Consider the following 21,763-nt stretch of genomic DNA (forward strand, 5'->3'; position numbering starts at 1 on the left):
GCACGGCGGCTGTGCAGGTGGCTGACTCGAGGGTCACTGTCATGTGGGGTGGGTCAGGAACCTTCCAGGAGGCCTTGAGGCCCATGGGAGGGTGGCTGGGGCAGAGAGCATGCAGGCAGTTGAGACTGGTCGGTCGAAGGCTGAGTGTCAGGACGGCCCAGGTGTCTGGGGGAGTAAGTGCTGCTCGGGTCATGGGTTGGGGAACACAGACGGCCCTCCCAGTTCAGCACAAAGTGAGCTCTGCTGTGAAGCAAGAAAACAACCCCTCTTGTTATGTTTCATTAAAAAAAAACTAAACCAGAAGATGTGACAGGTGGCAGAGCCATTATGCGTGAGATAATTATATCTCCCGGGCCTGAGAACCTGAGCCAAGAGCCTTTACTGCTCCAAACTGCCAGCTAATAACTGATCCCACTGAAGATGCTGGCCGGGGCACAGGGTCTAGTCACATGGCCCAAGGGCGGGGCTGGACCCCTGTTTAACGGGGAAGCAAAAGTCGTCCAGCTGCACTGGGCGGTGGTCAGTCAGGTGTCCTTCCTCCGGCCTGGCCTGGCTTGCTGTGCAGCTGACCCCTCACTGAGAGCACGAGCTGGAGTGGGTGGCCGTCAGCCTGGTCATTCTGCGAAAGTGCCCGGAGATCCCAGGGGTCCTCTTGGGGGCTGTACAGTGCAGACCACACGCTCTCCCTCTAAGGCCTCCTCTCAGGCTGATGGATCATAAGCAAAAGAGAGTTCTTCAAGGGCCCTGTCGGGGATAGCTGAGGTCAGAGTGTCCACGTCTTCCAAGGCAGTGACTCTGGGACTTGGGCAAGGGCGGACCAGGGCTCCTGTTGGAGGTGAGTCCCCAGGTAAGTGAGGCCACTGGTTGTGGCTCCTTCCTGGGAGTTCTGGAACGTACTGAGGAGGAGGACATGGATGGGACTTTCTCTCCCCCAGGGTCCCATGTCAGGACCTGACTAGATGCCACATTGAAGCCTGACTGCTGCTCTTGGGTCGTGGGCGTCATTCCACAGGCTCGCTGGGTCCGTAGCTCTCGCTCCCTTTAAGCACCGAATTACCTGAGCCCCTCAGGTAAGAAGGGGGTCCTTGAGGGCAGGTGTATGGAGACAAAGGAGAGCCCGGCTCTTGGGGAGCCAAAGATCTCACGCTCCCCATGCAGGAGAGTCAGTGTGCTTCATGAAGCCAGAGGGATCTGGTCTCTGCTGTCCTCAAGCCCTGGGCAGTGACCACTGGCTCTGGATTTGGACAACTGGTTATCTTGCTGGTAGGCAGGCGGGTAGGGCACCTGTGGGCACTCTGCCTGCCCCTCACCCTGTTCTCTGGCCGTGTGGCCGGTACTGCCTTCTCATGGGCTTCAAGCCCTCAATCCCAGCGAGTCTGCAGATACTGGAGGTCCCAGAGCTCCAGACCCTGCTGGGGACCACCTGTTCAGATGGCGTCGGGCTCCCCTGGTCCCTGCTCTTCGAGGTTGATTCCCATCCCATGTTTTATGTGGACTCCTGAAAAGCAGCAGGTGGAGAACAGAGGACTTGCACCTAAGACCATGTGTAGCCCACTGAGTGGGCCTGAAGCCCAGCTGCCTCCTCTGTCCAGGCCTCCAGGACACACCTCCTTGGGGGACAAAAGCAAGAGATACACTCAGAACTCCCTCTGCTTCCTTCAGTTACTCAGTTTGTGTTTGTTGCTCTTGGTCAAATATTTGAACTTCTTGGGAGCACCTTCCACAGTTAGCCTCTCGCTGTATTCGAGTCTGGAGCCCTGGACGCCTGCCCGCTGCTGTGTTTGGAACTGTCCTTGCCCGAATCCTCCCAATTTGCCTGATCATCAGTCGGAAGGGCTGCTGGTCTTTCCTGAGTGACACTTGTCTCAGTTGACCTCCTCGACTCCGCGCACGGCTGGTACAGCCAGAGGGGCTGGGCCCAGACCTCCTCCTCACAGAGCCTCGCCTCAAAGACTGGGACTGGGGTGGCTTCTCTGCATTGCTGGCCAGAGGCCCCTTCCCCCACCGGAGCCTGATAAACCCCCGCTGGGTCTTCCCCATCACCTAGCCCCAACCCAGCTCCCAGCTGCTCTGGTGCTGGAGAAGACTCATGAGAGTCCCTTGGCCAGCAAGGAGATCCAACCAGTCAATGCTAAAGGAAATCAGTCCTGAATATTCATTGGAAGGACTGACGCTGAAGCTGAAGCTCCAATACTTTGGTTACCTGATGTGAAGAGATGACTCATTGGAAAAGACCCTGATGCTGGGAAAGATTGAAGGCAGGAGGAGAAGGGGATGACAGGGCGAGATGGTTGAGTGGCATCACTGACTCAACGGAGATGAGTTAGAGCAAGGTCCAGGAGATGGTGATGGGCAGGGAAGCCTGGCGTGCTGCAGTCCATGGGGTTGAAAAGAGTCAGACACAACTGAACGACCGCACAACAACCCCCTAGGCCAACGCCACAGCCGCCAGGCCCCGTGTCATGTCCATGTCGCCCTCAGCATGACACAGACTCCGGTTATGCTCAGCCAACCTCAAGCTGGCCACTCTACTGTCTGTTCTCTGACGGTCCCACTGCATAGACCCCACTCGAGGCTGACCCCACACTTTTGGCATCAGCCTCCCTGTGGCCTCCACTCGGCCCCGAGGTCTTGGCCTTCTCTCAGGGCCTCTCCAGCCTTTACTTCCTGTGCCGTCCAACATCCCTGAGCTCACGTCTGGCCTCCACTCAGCCCTGAGGTCTTGGCCTCATTGTGGGACCTCTCCCAGAGCTCACGTCTGGCTGCCGCTTGGCCCTGAGATCTTGGCCTCCTCTCGGGGCCTCTCCTGCCTTTACCTTCTGTGCCATCCGACATCCCCGAGCTCACGTCTGGCCTCCACTTGGCCCTGAGGTCTTGGCCTCATCCTGGGACCTCTCCCTGAGCTCACGTCTGGCTGCCACTTGGCCCTGAGATCTTGGCCTCCTCTCGGGGCCTCTCCTGCCTTTACCTCCTGTGCCGTCCAGCACCCCTGAGCTCATGCCTGTGGCGAGGTGCATATCATTCTTGGTGTCAGAGTTGTAAGCTTCTTTCTGATTTTTCCTTCTTGCAGATCTGTGGGCGTTGGGACTGAAGGGACCTTGCACGCCACCTGGGCTGGGGCCTGCAATTTAACACAGCACAGCCTGCTTCTCGCATGGCCACTCTCCCACGGAAGTTGCCTTCCGAACACTTATCCCAAATCACAGTGATGCCCAGTGTCACTTCCACACCAGGCTGTGAGTTCCAGGGGGGGTGGTGTCACCATGGTCTCAGGCTCTGTGTCCCCGTGGCCTGGCACTGAGCGGGCATGCTGCCCAGATGGGGTACAAATGAAGAACACAGGCTGGACATCCCTCCTCCAGTGGCCTCCAGGCCTGTGCTGTCTGGTCTCCTGGCACCTCTCCATCTGTTTCATTTACTTGCTCTTTTACTTCTTAAAAAAGTGTCTAAACACTTCCCCGCCTTCAGCCCCGGCCTTCTGCCCCGGTGAACAGCCTTGGTGTCAGTGCCACGTAACTGCATCCTTCATTTCTAAACTGAGGCCTCTAGCCTGTGCCCCAGAGGGGAACCCACACCTTGCAGCTCCCACACCTTGCAGCCCCGCCGGTGACTTCAGTGTCCATATCTTTTCTGTCTTCAGACTCAACAGATGGCTCCCTCCTCTCATCCCCTCTCCTACCTGTCTGCCCCCTCCCCACAAAACATCACCTTGCAGTCACTTTCTGTCTGCCCCATCCCCTTGGAACCATCTTCAGCCAGGCCTCTCATGACACAGAAATCCTCATCCTGCTACTCAGGCTGTTTGTTCTCCGCTTCAGAAATGCTGGCCTCTCCCTGCTCATCTCACTCGGCTTCAGCCCCCGGCGTTAACGCCACGTCCCCAGCAGGAACGCTGATGGTCTTCTCCCATTGCTGTCTGAAGCCACTGGGGAAGGATGGCAGTTTATGAAGGACACACTATAATCCTGGTGCTGGGGCCAGGCACTTTATCTGCACACAGTAGGAGCACAAACACAGGTGTTTATGGGAACTGCCGTTCATTCCTGCCAAGTCCTGGAGGCTTGCATGTCACGTCCTGAAGATGCTAGCCCCTCTGTGGGGACAGGCTTGTGGGCGCCAGCGCTCTGGTCTCCCCCGGCCTGTCACCTGGGCCCAGAGCCAGAGGGCAGAGTCCTCGTCACCTTCCCTCCGTCTCTTTGCGGACCTGCCATTCACCTTCTCAACCATGGCGGGCCAGGCCCATGTCCGCAATCCTGAGAGATTGTTTGTATGGTTCTAACAGGAGGGAAGAGGGGAGGGTTCACCCTGCTGCTTTGAACATAATTAGCCCCGTATTTTAACAACAGTTTGACAATAACTGCTTCCCCACATCGCTGGGACTCAGCAGCACGGATTCCCTGGTGCTGCTGTTGGGGGGAGTGATGGCAAGGCCTGTGTACTCTGGAAACCGTCTGTTCCTGCTCCCTACTTGCTCAAAGGCTGGCCCGGCTCAGATGAGAGGCACCCACAAGGGGACCGCCTCGAGGGCTGGGGTCACCCAGATACGAAGGCATTTCAGGGTCACAGGTCAACGAGGACACTGTTTCCATGATGGAGCGACTCAGACACTCAGCCGATGTGGGGCTGGTCCTCCTCCAAGCCCTCCGTCTGCTGTTCCTTTTAGTTTCCGGGGTGAGTCTTACATCCCTGGGAACAGGGGCAAGCAGCTCCCACTTCCAAAAGTGCAGCCTGGCAGACGCAGGAGGCACCACCCTCAGGGTCAGCCTGACCCCCAAGGGAACCCAGCTTACACTTTGTGGACTCTGCTTTTTGAGACTCTGAGAATGGAACCCAGCAGCGTGCTTATTTTTAGCAGTTAAGCCATTTTCCTTTCATTTCTTGCTGGGGAACATCTCTTAGGGCCTGTTGGTGTCCATTTTTAGGACGGAGCTTAGAGGTGATGATGACCATCCGTGTGTGCCGTCCCTCCACGCACCTGGCCCAGCCCCGGACCCAAGTCTGCTCAGGAAGCCGGGGGCTGGGGCTCGTGTTCAGGGAGGCGGCCACTTGCCTGGCTGGCACCGGTGAACTTTCATAGCTGAGTCTGCATGACAGACAACCGTGTTCCCTTCCCCGGATGGATAACTCAGAGCCGTAAGTAAGACCACCTCTCCCAGAGTATTTCTTGCCAGTTTGCCTATCCCCTGGGTCACATTTATCAGAAATGAAAGGGTGCTTAGCAGGACTCAGGGACCCTCACAAAGCTGATCTGGAGAAATGGGGCGCGGGGCTGGGAAGAAACAGATTTCAAAGCCCCCTCAACACATGTACACCCCCACTCCCAAAGAGACACACACTCTGTTTCCCTGATGGGATGGAAAGGGGCTCAAAATCCAAAGTCAAACTCCTGGGAAGTGCAGAGCAGCCCCTGGCCAGGGCCATGCTCACACCCTCCCGGGACCACGGGCCCCACTCCCGAGACTACTCACGCCAGCCTGGCCCCGCAGCTCTCTCCCTCGATGTCCCCTCCAGCCACGTTTTCGGTGTTGACAGACTCGGTCTCACTGGTGGGCATGCTCACTGCAGAGTCGTGGAGGGAAGGAGAGGGGGGTTAGTCTGCAGCCCGGTCGGGAGGGGAGCCCTGGCAGTGCCTGGCAGGTCTGTGGTCCTGACTGACACACCTGCTGCCTGTCTATGGTGGCCTTGCCACCTGGGACACCCTAAGTGGGACGGTGGGAGGAGACCCCCCAAGGATGCCCCGCTCAGTCCCTCCTCTACCATCAACTCCATGCCCTTCGACAAGCTGCTTCTACTTTCCCTTTTGCATCCATTCCTCCATATAAAAAGAGCTTTCACGACAATATTTTATTTTTCTTATTTCTTTACAGCCCCCTATTCTAAGGGGCTTCATCCCAACATTTAGGGTCCAGCCTGTCCATGGAAAGGGTGTCTTTGCCAAGGGTGTAGCTCCTTGATGGATCAGAGGAGGATCTGCCCCTCGGCCTGAGTCTTGGTCACTGGATTGATTCCACCCAGGACGGAGCCTGAAATAGCTCGAGGGGAGCAGCCGCATCCAGTGCCACATTCAGGACTCAGGTCAGCCCTGCATATGTGGGAACGAGAAGCCTCCATGTTGAACCCAGCAAACTAAGGTGAGACGTGGCCTGAAGACACACGCAGGGATAGCACCTCCCCACAGTATCTCAGTGGGCCGGCCTGGGACACGGTCCCTCAGCCTCCACGATGGCCGACCCACCCAGTCTGTCTCCAGGCTCCCCTGAGGTGGTGGCGCTGGATTTCCAGGGCAACTGGAATCTTATAGCTTGGAGCCCAGGTCAGAGGCTTAGAAGAAGAGACTTCTTTTATTGTTGTTGTTCAGTCGCTTAGTCGTGTCCAACTCTTTGCGTCCCTGTGGACTGCAACACACCAGGCTTCCCTGTCCTTCACTGTCCCTAGGAGTTTACTCAAACTCATGTCCCTTGAGTCAGTGATGCCATCCAGCCATCTCATCCTTTTTCTTCTGTTACTATTTTTTATTCCAAATAAAAGTATATCCCCAAAGAATTCTTCTCCTTCTTTTCTAGCTTCTCTGACCCTTCTAACATGCCACATACAGTGCCCTTAACTTTCCCATCCTTGTTATCTAGCATGGCTGCCACATCCTTGGTCCTGGCTCAGCTCTGCTTGCAGCGCGGCACCCTCATCCAGGGCAGGTCAGGAGCCCCAGTGGCCACAGAACCCGCACTGGTGGGGGTGGGGCATCTGGGGACATGGAACAGGGACCAGTACCCAGGGGTCTGCCGCCAGAATGGAGCATGCCATCCGCATAGGTCTCCTGGTTGGGTGGGGATGTTGCTGGATGTGGCTTTTCCTTGGTTTCTTTCCTTTTGAATGAAGTCAAGGGGAGGTGAGAGAGACTCATTCCCAGAATGTGAAGACACAACTGGAAAGCCCGCGACTCCGTAAGCCTGACTGTCCTGTATCCACCCTTGAGTCCTTTTCCACAAACTCGGGTGTAAACAAGTCCAGACGTCATTGCAAGGGAGTCGCCCAGTCTTCTCGTCACAGGACAGGGAAGCGAGGCCTAGGGGAGGGCCACAGTGGCTGGGGGCTTGGGCTGGAGCACAGGGGTCTCGGCCCCCGTGCTGTGCTCAGTTTGATGGCGCCCGGGCTACACACCAGACGAGATGGGTTTCCGACAGCCAGGCAGGCTCTGGGGCATCACAGAGTGTGGGGTGCAGTCACCTGGCAGTGCTGGATCTCACTGTCTACAGCTGCACTGAGAGTGGCTTTAACCTTGGCCGGCGATCTTCAAAGGAAAGGCCCTCTCAGGGGTCAGCCGCTGCGGTTGTCGTGTTCACTGACTTTACAGGTTTGAAGGGACAGTGAGGTGGTGGATTTGGGCGGGACAGGCCACCCTCCCTTTGCACACACATGCACACACACACACACACACCCCCCAGGAGAAGCAGGCTCCTGCTCTGCCCTGTGGGCACCAGCACATGTTTACTCGCGTGTGGTGTGGGGGACGTCACCATGGGTTTCTGGGGGCGATTAGACCAAGCAACCAAGAAACTCTCCTTCCTTCTGATCAAGCAGACACGCCAGGTGCCTCCTTTCACAGATAAGACATCAGAGTCAAAAACCAGGAATAAGACATGGGCAGAGCTCAGGTCAGCCATGGGGAAAGAAAGAAATGGGACTTGGCGTCCATGAGGGATATCGGGCTCACTTCCGAAAATAAAACTGAAGAAATGGTAAAAAGCCATAAACCAAAACATGTGAGAACACTTAACAAAACAGGACCCAAACCCCAGATCACGTGAACTAACAACACAGGACCAGGGATCCTGGGGAGAAGGAAGGACTCCCACAGAAGTGTCGTCTGCACCAGCAGATGGGGGTGACTTTGAAGAGAGGGCTTCCCAGGCAGGACCACCTCATCTCTGCTTGTTAGTGGGAATCTGGAAGACTAGATCATGAGAAAAAATGGATCAGGATTCTTTTCAACATATGTAAAGGAGTCCGTCCCAAATAGACTTATTTTCACAATACAAAGCTTAAAACAACTTTGATGGACCTGGAGGACATTATGCTTGGTGAAATAAGTCAGAAAGACAAATACTATATGTTAGCACTTATACATGGGATTTTAAAAATAAATGAATGGATATAACAAGGAGATCAAACCAGTCAATCCTAAAGGAAATCAGTTCTGAATGTTCATTGGAAGGACTGATGCTGAAGCTGAAGCTCTAGCTCCAGCTAGAAGCTAGAAGCTTTGGCCACCTGATGTGAAGAACTGACTCATTGGAAAAGACTTTGATGCTGGGAAAGATTGAAGGCAGGAGGAGAAGGGGATGACAGAGGATGAGATGGTTAGATGGCATCACCGACTCGATGGACATGAGTTTGAGCAAGCTCCAGGAGTTGGTGACGGACAGGGAAGCCTGGCATGCTGCAGTCCATGGGGTCGCAAAGAGTCAGACATGACTGAGCGACTGAACTGAACTGAACAAGGGCAAGGGAGTAAGGGACTTCCCAGGTGATAGTTAGTGGTAAAGAACCTGCCTCCAATGTAGGAAATGTAAGAGACGAGGGTTTGATCCCTGGGTTGGGGAGATCCCTTGGAGGAAGTCATGGCAACCCACTCCAGTATTCTTGTCTGGAGAATCCCATGGACAGAGGAGTCTGGTGGGCTACAGTCCATTGGGTCACACAGAGTTGGACATGACTGAAGTGACTCAGCACGTACGCAGGGACTCTTTTTTCAGGTCCTAATGGTACTGGTTGTGCGATGACAGCAGGCATTTGGCGTCTTTGGGGGTTTCAGGGCTGCTCCCCTGGGCTGGTGTCTTGGGGTTTGTCCTTCAGCTGCTCCTCCGCCCAGGGCCTGGGAGGCTGACCTTTGCAGACAGCCCAAAGGACAGTGCCAGCAGAGTCTGTCACCCCTGGTGCCTGCATCTTTGTGAGCCCCTTCTTAAACTGCCTGGTTGTCGAATCCATTTTTTGTCAGGACCTGACCCACATGCCTCTGGGCGCGGGCCGGGTGAGCGGTGTGAACCCACCGATGGGGGGAGATTTGCTGTCCAGGTGAGAGTGCGTGGAGCAGGGGACACTGGCCTGAGTCCAGGGCCTTCCTGGCTCTGTCAGGCAGCATCCAGGGCAGCTGCACTCCAGTGACCCTGCAGGCTGACCTCCTGGGAGGCACCAGGGAGCCAGGACATTACTGGGGACATGGCTTGAGCCCCAGGCAGGAAGGGATGGACATCCTGGGTGGGGTTACTGCCCCAGGACTCTCTTGGGGTAGGGGGAACCATGTCACATTTCATTTGGCTTCCGTTTCTCCTGCAGGAAAAGTAACTCGAGAGTTATCCCTCACTTCTTCTCTGCAGCTGGGGAGGTCCAGCCTATGGCCACTCATGGTCAGAGGCTGTGGGGTATAGGAGCCTCCTCCCAGTCTCTGCCCAGCTCAGGCTCCTGGGAACCTCCCTGGCATTGCACTGTGGGTCTAGGAATCACCAGCGCTACCCTAGCCTTGGCCAGGCCACGGAACCATTCCTACTAGGTTACATGATAATCTGCGGCTCATGGTCCTCGTCTCTTACAAGAATAAATTGATCAGAGGCTGAGCTGACAGTCTCTTCCAAGGCAAAGAAAGAGTCGGGGCAGGAGAGGAAAAGCAGATTGCAGACAAAAGAGTGAAGAGTTGGGGAGAGAGAGAAGGTAAGCGGTGCCAGCTGTGGGGCCCATCTGGGTGGAAGGTCACGCCGCCCCCAGAGCCTCCTCGGCAGCGTCCTGAGTGCCCGGGCCCCGCAGGGCTACCTCCCCAGAAGCAGTTAAGACCTGGCTGATTCTAAGCCATCAGAAAGTAAATACAAAACAGGATTAAATATCAAGAAGCCAAACAAAGTGGCCTTATTAAAAAGGCACAGTGTAAGCACGACATGTTGTCGCAATAATTATTATTACCGCCATAAACCGGAGGAGGCCGAAACGCCCGCCCTTGGTCTGCAGCCGCCATCCAGAGGAGAAAACCAGGTCGCTGGGCTCCCAGCAGGCCATAAACGCCCTGCGCTCCCAAGCATAAAATCTCTCCCCATGGTCACGGCGCCACTGCGGTGGCCCCCTCAGTTAGGACGGGGCGGGGGGACCATGTAGCTAGAGGGCTGCACTTGGGCACCTGCTTCTCTTCCCACCTGGCCCCACCATCCTGAGGGGTGAAGGGGCTGAGTGGGCATCCTCAGGCCCTGGGGATGCTGGGCAAACAGGAGGGGCTGGACCCATCCCCCCGGCCCCCGAGGGACACAGCTCACCACCACCCTTGGGGGTGAGAGAGGTGGTGATGGGGACCCTTCTGTGCAGGATGCCTCTGGAAATCAGCTGTTTTAGGCACAAAACTGCTTTTAGGTTGGAGATGATGTTCTAGATTCCAAGGCCAGGCTCAGCAGAGGGTCACCCGTGTGGAGTGACATATGAGGGACAGAGAATGGCTGTGTCCCCCCAGTCCCTCTTCAGCCCAGCCAGATGGTGTCCACTATGTCATCCTTCCATTTTAGGGCCTTGGATTCTCTTGGGACAGATGATAGTAAGGCAAGGATCATAACAGCTCTACAGCAGGGTCATGATAACAGCTCAGTCTTCCATCACCTGCTACCTGCCGGTGACGCACCAGACCTAACTCAAGCCTCAGAACAACTCGATGAGAGAGTATATCGCCCCCTTACATGCTCCCATTTCATAGATCAGGAAACTGAGGCTGAGAGAATAAGCAGCTTATCCAAAGTAAGCAGAGCAGCTCATGAGATCCGGGATTTGAACCCCAGCCTGTGTCAAGCCAAGTCTACCTTCATCTACATCAGACAAGTTCTTCCCGATCAGGAGAGAAGAGGAGGCCTGTGGATATGCTAGGGTCACTGGGAGAAGGAGAAGGCGGGCAGAGAGTATGGGTGGGAGGTCCCGGGAGAAGTCAGGTACTGTGCAACCCTGCCCAGGGTGCCGCTGGGTCGGAGCCTGGGTCCTGGAGTCAGTGGCTTGAGTTTGGACCCTGGTTCTGCACTTTGGGGGCTTCCCTTGTAACTCAGCTGGTAAAGAATCAGCCTGGAATGCAGGAGACCTGAGTTCGATCCCTGGGTTGGGAAGATCCCCTGGAGAAGGGAAAGGCTACCCACTCCAGTATTCTGGCCTGGAGAATTCCATGGACTGTACAGTCCATGGGGTCACAAAGAGTCAGACATGGCTGAGCAACTTTGACTCACTCACTTTGCACTTTGGATCTCTGAGACCTAGGGTCTGTTACATCCCTCTTCTGTGGCTTGATTTCCCTACCAAGGCCTACATGTGTTGCAGGGCTAGAAGGGCAGAGCAGCCCTTCCTTTGACCGTGGAGATCAGTGAGGTACAGAGAGGGCCAGTGACTCGCCCAAGGTCAAACAGCTAATTAGAGCTGGAGGTCTGGTCCCTTTTCCACCAGCCAGCACTGCCTCCTTTTCTTGCCTGCCCTTTACTCACATCACAGAGGGGCCAAAACCCCACCTCGGTCATCCTGGCCAAGCCCAGGCTTGCCCTACTCCCTCCTGAAGGCCCAGGCCTCACACTTGTGCCCTGTGTGTGCTGTCCATGGGGGCCTGCAGAGCTTAGAGTGTGCTTTCTCTCTCTCTTTCTTCTTGGTCTCCCTCTTCTTCCCTATTTTCTGCTGCTCGTGATAACTTTGGCCTGAGTCAGATTCCCCAGGGAGGCCCTACAGGGATCCAGCAAAATCCTGAAGGCCATGGGCACCCACGATGAGGCTGTCCTGATGAGAGCACGGCTTCTTCATGAGGCTTCAGCCTTGCCTCCCCCTCAGCAGGAGAGCAGATTTCAGCCTCAAACTGCAGGCGTTTATGGGAAGTGAGTCACTTTAGCTCCCAAACCTGTGGTACCTCAAGCCCCATAACTCCCTGAATGAATCTGCGTGCAGCGGTCAGCACATCCATCAGCCACCTCCTCCCCCGCCACGTCCTCCACTTTAATCGATCATGCGGCTCTCCCTGCTGGTGCTTGTCAGGTTCTTCTGCATCCTGGTTCTCCTGATGCTTTAATCATCCACATCTTTCTCAGCAAGATTGCTCCAGAACCTGCTCCAGAATGCGCTCTAGACTGGAGGCCTTGCTCCCCTCTTGCATTGGTCAGGCCCCATCAGGACCACATCCACGGGGGCGGCCAGAGGTCGAGTTCAGGGACAGGGAAGGGCTGAGCCCACATTCTGTGCAGACCCTCGGATGGTTTAGTGTAGATGAGGTGGTCAGGGGACATAGTCTCTGTCTCTAAACTTGCGACATCCATTTCTGGGGCTGCCTGAAATGATCCTTTTGGGAAAATGATCTGAACCTCAGTTTTTTCATCTTAAAAAAAAAAAACAAAACTGAGACAACATAGGGCTTTCCTGGTGGCTTGGTGGTAAAGAATCTGCCTGCCAATGCAGGAGACAAGGGTTTGAGCCCTGGTTTGGGAAGACCCCACACACCAAGGAGCAACTAAGCCCGTGCAGCACAACTATTGAGCCCGTGTGCCAGAACTGCTGAAGCCCACGTGCCCTAGAGCCCATGCTTTGCAACAAGGGAAGCCTCCGCAGTGAGAAGCTGGTGCACTGCAGTGAAGAGCAGCCCTTACTTGCTGCAATGAGAGAAAAGCCCGCAGAGCAACGAAGACCCGGCACAACCAAAAATCAATCAATCAAATCGAAAAAAAAAAAAAAGAGACCATAATACGGATCTTGGAGGGTTAAGTGAGGATTAAAGGTAACACGGGTTAGAGTAATACTTCTCTGCGTGTGCATATCGCCCAGACACCAGATGGACTTATTGGGGATGAAAAAGCAAAAATGCAGGCCCAAGAGAAGAACCTCAGGACCAGCTGCTGTGATCTGAACGGTCACCTGGAGTCTGAGTGCTGGTTGGTGATGGTGGACGTGTTCTCAGCCGCTCCACTAGGAGGGCTGCAGACACCACGTTCCCTTTGGGGCCCTGGTTGTCAAGGTGGTCAGACCTTCATGAATATTCATGATGTCCCTACTGTGCGAGAACAGTCACCTACTCTGACAGGGTCTCTGCCCTGGAAATGCTTAACAGCTTGTGAGAAGACACTTTGTAAAAACCTTGAACTGTTATTACATGCATGAAAAAAAAAAAAAAGATTCAAGCAGGACTCGAGAAAAGAGCTTTGCTCTTCTCCTTTGGTGCCCCCTTAATTCTCCTTTTTAACCTTCAACTGCAGTGTCTGCCAGAGACTGGGTTCTATTCTCCCAACCTGCTCTCTGCCATGCCAGAGAGGCCGTGAGCACACCTGACTGCCTGGTGGTCCACCGAGCCCTATTCTGGACACTTCTCTTGGGTCAGGACGACATCACACAGGCCGTAGACCCTTCGGGATGGCCCTGCTACAGAGAGAGGTCTGCAGCTCATTCCGAAAGAATTTCTGCTTCTATGAAGCAGGGAGACTAGTAGCAGAGTGATACGGGGCCTCGGTTCCAGTTTGCTTTTAAATAGATTTGGGGCTAAACATATTTTTTAATAGGCAACAATTGAGTTAGTCTAATGAGAAATGTCATCCCCTACCGCTGCCAGAGAAGCAAGCCGCTTCCATTAGAAGTAATGCTTCCTGGACAGATTAAGGCATGGAAAATCATCTTGGGTCGTCAACAATTCCCTCCAGTTTCACTGATCTGATTAGACTTAGCAACGGAAAGAGGAATTTACAAATTAGAAGCCGTTCTCTATTTATTACCAAAATGGCTGCTTTCCACTCCACCCAGGAGACGCAGCTGAGATCTCATTAAGTCTCTGCTTGTGATAACATTTAGTCCATAAATCTCCATCTCTACCAGTGAATGAAATGAGCGTTATGCCCAAGACCACACGATGGATGAAATCAAACCTCTGCCCCTTGGAAGGGAGTTGACCTTTTCAAGCCTTAAATGTATTCAGCTTTCCGGTCCTAAAGAAACAGCTGGGAACTTACTCTGGGTCCTCTCTTAACCCTTTCTCAACTGCCTGTGTAGACAGCTAGCTGACCTCACTGAGAGAGAAATAAAATAAAGATATTTCTGGCACTTCTCCGAATGTATTTGAAGAAGAAAGGGGAGAAGTGGTTGGTACATGAAGAAAAACATCGAGGAGTAGTCTGTCCTCTTGCAGAAGTCAGAGAGAAGTGTTGACAGACAAGAAACGGAAGATGACAAATTAATTGGTGTGTCTGATTCATTCCGTGGCCTCTGCAGGGCCAGATATCCGGTCCTGCCTGATTTTAGCCCGACACAGTGACAAGGCGGGTCCAGGTCACCTGTTCCCAATGGTGGACTTTCACAGATTTCCAGGCCTCCCACCCCTTTTCCATATTCACTGTTGGTTGATCCGCCAGGCTCTGTGAGAATTCTGGGGATGTGAACCTCCCCTCTCACGCCAGTTGCACAGCCCAGCATGGGGGAAGATGGATTAAACAGGTACAACAGGTTGTATACCTCAGTGTCACCAGGCAGGCATGGAGCAGGCATCTGCGGTCAAAAAGAGGGGATAAGGAGAGGAGGGGGAAGGGTGGAAAAGGGAGGGGCGCCTGAGGAGGGCTCAGAGTGGGGTGGTTCCTAAGGAAGATGGTGGAGCTGGGCTCTCTAGGTGACGGGGGGCAGAGGATACCAGGCACCAGGAAGGTCTTTGGAAGAATCAGTTTGCTTCCAGGGTTCAGGGGACTTCTACGGGAGACCCAGAGCAAGTTCCAGGAGTCTGAAATCAACTGAAGTCCTCTGGGGTCTGATGAACTGGAGGTTTGTCTAAACTCCCAGGGCTAAAGCTGACATGTGTCAGCTTCGGACCACAGAAGCCACACCTGATCCTGGAACAGGTCTTTGCAGCTGTCTGATCTGACTCCTCCCTTTTATAGACAAGGAAACCGAGAGGGGCACACTGCTCATCAGCCACTGGGCAGGGACTGGGAGTCTGGTGACCTGTGGTTCTCAACTCCTGTTCAGTCTACAACACAACACACAGCTGCAACTGTGCAGACCGTAAGCTCCAGCCTCCAGTCAGGTGAGAGCTGGCTGTGTCCACATTTCTGGTCTAATCAAGGGACGACTTAATAAACGGATAGAATCCATCCAGTAAGGGATTAGTGGAAGCTACAATGAATGGAAATGATTTTATACCACCTAAGAGGCTCAAGAAGAAGCTCTACAAGTCTAACTGAAGCCTGGTGCCCTGTTGGCGAAAACCTCGGATACCCCGCCTGAGGGTCAGTGACTGACCAGATCAGCTGCCCAATCACTGCAGAGTGGTGGAGGGAGCCGAGGGCAAGAGGGCCAGGACCCTCACTGCTGGCCACACCAAGATGTGCCCTGCTCCCAGGTGGAAGCCCGATCTTTCTGTGTCTGCTGGGGCACAGCAAGAGACCCACCAAGCTTCTCGTCGTAGCTGGAGCAAGTGTTGAATATCAACAAATATAATAAAACTGTAATTCTGAGTGTTCCCGTTGAGAAAGGGTCCTCCGCTTGTTCTTGCCTATGTATATGGTGTGGGGACGTGTGCGTATCCATGCGCCTGATGTGTGTATGTACCCCTGTATGTGTGTGTGTGTGTGTGTGTGTGTGTGTGTGTGTGTATACATGCTGTTATTTTCAGAGAATTTTGTTGACACAGTGATTGACCTGATGCTGGATATCATTACCCTATCTCATGAGTCACTGACATGAGATGTAAGAGTTGACTGGCTGATTTGAAGCTTGGAATTCAGAAGGTAAACAAAGGCTTTCCCCCTTAAAACTGGCCTGTCAAGCATATAATTAGGGCTTTTCACCTCATCAGCCAGCTGTTGAGAGCAGATCTATTATCTCATCCCCGAGTAGAGGCACAGACAAGTTTCGGTGCAGCTGGAATCATTGCTTACCAGTTTCTGGCCTGCGTTTTTGTTTTTCTCTTGACCTCTAACCTCGGGGGGTTTGTGTGCCTGCACCAGGCACATTCTGAAGCCCCCTGAGCATGACTTCGGGACTGTGTGTCAAAACCAACATTATGCTTAGCAAGTCAGTTTTAGAATATGAATTTAGTGACCATCAATGGCTCCTGTGACTAGATATTTAAAAATATCTTAATATCCTTATTTTTTGTTAAAAACCCCTAACACTGAAGAACCTTATGAAAACTGAAATGTATATCTTTTGAGAGGATAAACCTTTCATCAAAGCTCTGTCCAGCGAAAGTCCCCTGCAGACCTCTTTGCTGGGAGTGAGTTCAGTCAGTCGGATGAACTCACATGAATCACATCTAAATTACAAAGGATGTATACTTTTATGAATCTCAGTAAGCGGCTTTCTTTCTTGTCCTGCTACCACCTGGGATGTCGTTGGAAACAGGACAGTCTACTGTCCCCCGCCTCCCTTGATGACCTTCACGGAACACTGTCCTCTTGGGGCCACACTCTGAAAACAGTGTGCTCTCCAAGTACACTTGACGGGGCCCCCAGGGGCCCCTCCACCGTTCCCAGACTGGGCCCAACAGCAGAGCAGCCAGACTGCTCCCTGGTGCATGGGCTGCCCTTGGAGAAACCCCTGCCCATGTCCTTGTTCTGACCAGATTCCCGAGTGTGGTTCTGCACATGCATGACATGGGCCCCCAGGACCCACCCAGGGGAGTCGTTCCCAGCAGCCTGGAAGGATCCATGAAACAGCCTCACAGCGCAGCCCAGGGATTGGATGCTGGTCCTCATTGTGGGGCTCAGTTTGTGCCTGACGCCTTGTCTCACCAGCTGGGTGAGCTGTTCCTCCACAGCCCTAAGGCGTCTGCTCTCCCCCCAGGGTGTAGGCTTAGGACGGCCTCTAACACAGTCACTTAGGGGCCAGAGTAAGATGGGAGTCGAGGAGAAAAACCTTCGCTAGTGTCCCTCTGGCCATCTGACCAGAACTCTGTCTCGGCATTCCAGGTGTGTGGCAGCCGTGAGAACGAGTACGTCCAAGGAACACACCATTTGTATTCATCGAAATGTAAGAAAAGCTCAAATAATGATGCCCGTACCTTGGACACGTGTACAGTGTGGACCAGTGATGTTCAGATCCCTGCTTTCGAACCCTACTGGGCCCTTCTGAGGGCAGCCTCTGCTCTTGGAAGCCCTCCAATCTCTGTGTTTCAACAATACACAATCCAGACTTGGCAGGGCGGGTGGAAGCCACGTGGCTCTGCTGCTGCACGGGGACTGCAGAGGGGCTCCTAGGAGCAGAGCTGAATACACGGAATACATATTTAATCTGCTTGTCTGTGTGCAAATTCGGTCGTTCGGTTCCACGGTCTGTCTTTTCCATGCTCATTGCACAAATGTCTGTCTTCGAGGACTGGGGCTGCATTTAAATGGTCTGAACAGTGTGAAAGAGAGATTCCTACATGCACAAATAATTAATCCACGCATTTTTGATCTTGAGGAGGAGAAAGAAAGAAGGATTCCTGTTCCATGAGGGCTGTGTCCCCAGGGCCTGAAGCAGCATGTGGTGGTGCTGCTGCTGCTGCTGCTGCTAAGTCGCTTCAGTCGTGTCCGAATCTGTGTGACCCCATAGACGGCAGCCCACCAGGCTCCCCCATCCCTGGGATTCTCCAGGCAAGAACACTGGAGTGGGTTGCCATTTCCTTCTCCAATGCATGAAAGTGAAAAGTGAAAGTGAAGTCACTCAGTCATGTCTGATTCTTTGCGACCCCATGGACTGCAGCCTACCAGGCTCCTCCGCTGATGGGATTTTCCAGGCAAGAGTACTGGAGTGGGGTACCATTGCCTTCTCCAGCTTGTGGCTCAAAGCGGACCTTTAATCGGGAGATGGAGGGAGGGAGGATGAATGAACTCAGAATATTGTAACGTATTTTTTATATAATTTACTGGCCACCTTATCGACTCTGATTACTTAGAGAAACACCTCAAACAATGCACTTTCTCTCTGTTCCCTTCCCTAACCCTGCTGTTTCTATGACCTCGGTGGTGTCTATAGCTTTTCCTCCACAAACGTATACCTGGGCTCCTTGTGGGTGTGCTCAGCTACCATGCAGTGACGTGCCTCTGAGCAGTTTCCTGGCTGGGGTCATGGCTGTATCACCATTGCCGGACACCTGGCATCTCCTAAGTGCCACTGGGGATCCTGGCTGGGGTGAAGGCAGAAGTGGCCAAAGCCATTGGTCAAGAGTGACAATATCTTTTACCCTTTTTCTGAAAAGACGACTTAGTCTTTGAGCTGAAGAGACTGGCAGACACACTATACTGTAATCTTGGAGCAATTTCAAAGGCAAATTTCAGCTACTTTGATGGAAGCATATAGCAGGGTCTCTCCCCTTGTATTTGCTTCAAAGGGCAAACTACGAAGTTCTGAAGATCAGAATATAGTTTCTGGGCATGGGCCTGCCTTTTCTTCAAATCCATTAGGTGGCCAGCTCCTTAACAACCCAGTCTCGTCCACTCTGCTCTTGATCGGACTTTCCTGAAGCCCGCACCTCTGGGTGAACCTTCTGACTCCACCCCCAAGCATCTCGCGTTCAGTTCCTCACATGTTCCTATTTCACCCTTTGTCATGCTTTTTAAGACGCTCATTCCCTGGCGCCCCAACCCCTGGACTGCCCCACAGCCATCTCCACAATGGAAGCAGGCAGGCCCTGTACTGTCCTCCTCCTGGGACAAGACTGAAGACAGAAGCAGACCCAGGCCCCGATGAAAGAGCCTGGAGGAGGGCAGCAGCTTCCAGGCTGAGCTCATCTGTATTTGGGCTCAAGAGGGTCCTGCGAGAGACTCTGTCCACAAGGGTGGGCGGTTCATCGTGTGCTCCCCAAAGCTTGGTCAGAAATGGGGGTGGGGGGCTTGTGCACTCAATCTGCTCCAGCAGCAGAGCCTCCCCCATCTGGGTAGGTCAGGGGGCAGCATACCTGTCCTTGGAGGAGAGGGGATCACCGCGTCTCTGTGGACAGCCACACAGTGCTGGGTGGGCCACAGACACACATGTCCCTATGAACATACAAGAAACCCGTTCCCGCCATCCGTCAAGAACCGAGCACTGCCCTGACCAGGGAGCAGACTGGGGTCCAGAGCCGACTCCTGTGCTTGGTGGCAGGGATGCCCTCAGCTCCCAGGCCAGCTCACTCATTCACGCATTGCTCGGCACCACGGACCACCCCTTTGTCCACAATCCATCAGCAAGACTCTGCCGGGCATCTTCCCAGGAAGACCCTTGGCCGTGTCGCTGCTCCCTGTTCCAATCCATCCCAGGCCTTGTCTTCCAGCCTGCTGAACTCCTAGCAGAGCGTGAAGCCCACCTTGGGTTGCTGAATCATGTTGTTACCAGCACCTGGCAGGGCACGTTCTAATTTTGTGTGTGTCCCTTGAGCAGAGTCACCAGAAAGGGCATCGTTGGAGGATGTGTTCCACCTGCGTCTGAGGTGAGGGAAGGCAGGCCGCTCTGTGCTCACAGCCGTGTCCTCTGCCCTCTCCCTCCACCCATGCCTCCTCCCGGATTGCCACCGAGAGCTCAGGCACCAATGAGCAGGAACAGCTGGAAACCAGCCGGGAAGAGTGAGCACAACCAGCACAATGCACGCCCATGCACATGGCCAGGGTATCCGCACACCGTGTCAGGATACACGTGCACCCACATGTCCTGTGCCTTCCTGGCCTCCGTAAGGATGCCGTGACGGACACCCTGCCTCCCCATTGGTCCCCAGAGCCCAGCGGGTCTCCCTTCTCCCTCTCGGCCCTCAAGCCCCTTTGGCTCCCTGTCCTTACCTGCCTGACCCATGCAGCAGGCTGTTTAACCTTATGGATTCCTTGGCCAGAAACAACCTTATTCAAATGTGTGAAACATGAGGGAAGGACACCCACAGGAGGATAGCATGGTCAGGGTCAGAGGAGACACAGGGCAGTTAGGGCCACGTTCACCCCACAGCCCAGGTACTAGGGGCTGAACAGAGCGCAGAGCCCCACCCTGGAGCCACCAGATCTGAGGAGGCGTCAGGAGCCTGCATTTCCAGCAAGTCCCCCAGTGATGCTGGTGCTGCCGGTCCAGGGCCCACATTTCAGAACCACTGGGCGTGTCCCACGAGCCTGAATTTCCGCGATTCATCATCTCCTCAACACTTGCAAGTCAATACCATCCATCACTCTCATTACCATCCCAGCAAAAGCCTGGCCAACAAGCTGCCATGGGAAACCCCAGAGAGAGGGACTGGGCTCCATTTCTAAAACCTGATGCTGTTCTGCCAAAGCCCTTGGGGTTTCCTCAACCTTCCTGTTTAGCACCTCCCTGGAGCTTTGAATCAAACTTCCTCTAGAGAAACCTTTGGCTCTTTTCCCTGAGAGCACAGCGGTGCTTGGAAAGGGACAGGGGTGCGCTTTCCAGGAGGTGGAGGTGGAGACAATCCCTTTTGAACAAGCCCAGAGCAGGATGCCCACCCCCCGCCCAGGGAGCCGGGCTGGGAGGAGGACGTTGGATTGAAAACAAAGAACCCCACCGAGCAAAGTGTCTCCCGACCAGAGGCCCCAGCGGGACTGGGAGGCTCTGCTGCACACGTGGGACTGAGAGCCGAGAAGGATGCACCCACGAGGCAGGGGTGGGCAGCCTCTGTGCCCCAAGCGCCCCCTCCCAAGCCCAGCCCCCAGCCCCTTGTGGGAGGCCGCTCACTGTTTCGGGGTTTCTCCTCATCCAGGCCCTCGTCCTCATTCTCGGGGTCGATGTCCTCGGCCTGTGTGATCCAGTCCAGGTAGCCCTTCAGGTCCTCCTCCAGCTGCTGCTTCTCTCGCAGCTTCTGGAAGTCTCCCCGGGCCTTGGCCTTCTCTCGCTCTTTGGAGAACTCTCTGGTGAGAGACGCCAAGCGGGCAGGGCGGGAGAGATGGGGTAAGAGGAACAAAGGGTTAGCTGCATCGCACGGGAAGCCCACCGCCGGCCCCCACTTGCATGGAGCCCCGTCCCAGGTCTGACCTGCTCTCATAAAATGGCTGGGAGCGGGGGCATCTTCATTTGGGACATGAGCAGCGGGTGAACCCATGTCCCCTCTTTTTGGGCCGTGATTACAAGCTGTCTCTCATGACAGACGTCCCCCAGTGACCTGAAAGGCCTTCTGAACAGTCGCCAGCAGGGAGCCCCACTACAGCCCCGGGAGATGAGGAGCTGGGTCTAGCTGAAGCCCCCCTCCCCCCCTTCCACTGGCTCTGCCAACCCAGGTGCTTCCTCAGGGGCTTGAGGTCGGCCCTGGTGGGGTGTTTACACTACAGAAGTCGTCAGATGTTACAAATCAGGGCTCTGCCTCTCAAAGAGCCCATGTTATACATGGGCCGGTATAGTCACTGAGGTCAGGCCCAGGAGAGCTCACCTCTCCTCCCCTTCTCATTTCTAGGGCATGTTCTGCCGGTTCAGCAAGCCTGGAGGGTTTCTAATCTAGAGAAAGTTCTTTCCCATATGAAGGAGACAAAAGAGGGTTCCAAACACAAGAAAATGTCCTGTGGCTGCCCTTTGGGTTAAAAAAGAAATCTAATCAGAATGGGAAAATGTATAAAGTCAAGACGATATAAAAGTTAAATGGGGCATTCAGTCTCAAGCAATAATGAGTAGAAGCTAAAATTGGGTTGGGATTTGCTGGAAGAAGGGCCTATTAAAGAATTTTGGAGAGTGTCTACTTCTTTCCTGTTTTCTGTGACTCTGTCCTTATTTTCTCTCTGACTTTGAATTCACTTTCTGAGCCAGGAGGGGCTGGTGGCCAAGAAGGGGGTCGAGGAGGCTGGGTCTCACTCTCGAAGCAAGTCTGTGC

General features: G+C 54.2%; 1 protein-coding gene across 3 annotated transcripts in view; it reads right to left on the reverse strand.

The window, feature by feature from the left end:
• Positions 1–21,763, reverse strand: part of CACNA1C (calcium voltage-gated channel subunit alpha1 C) — a 459,271-nt gene that overhangs the window by 84,816 nt on the left and 352,692 nt on the right. For all 3 annotated transcript variants that reach the window (XM_055567708.1, XM_055567698.1, XM_055567691.1), the window contains exons 9-10: positions 20,641–20,813; positions 5,469–5,559 (exon numbers count right to left, since the gene is read on the reverse strand). In XM_055567708.1, the coding sequence (XP_055423683.1) occupies positions 5,469–5,559; positions 20,641–20,813 (264 nt within the window). The remainder of the gene's footprint in view (positions 1–5,468; positions 5,560–20,640; positions 20,814–21,763) is intronic.

Source organism: Bubalus kerabau, chromosome 1 (assembly GCF_029407905.1).
Source record: "Bubalus kerabau isolate K-KA32 ecotype Philippines breed swamp buffalo chromosome 1, PCC_UOA_SB_1v2, whole genome shotgun sequence".
In the NCBI taxonomy this organism is placed as follows: domain Eukaryota; kingdom Metazoa; phylum Chordata; class Mammalia; order Artiodactyla; family Bovidae; genus Bubalus; species Bubalus kerabau.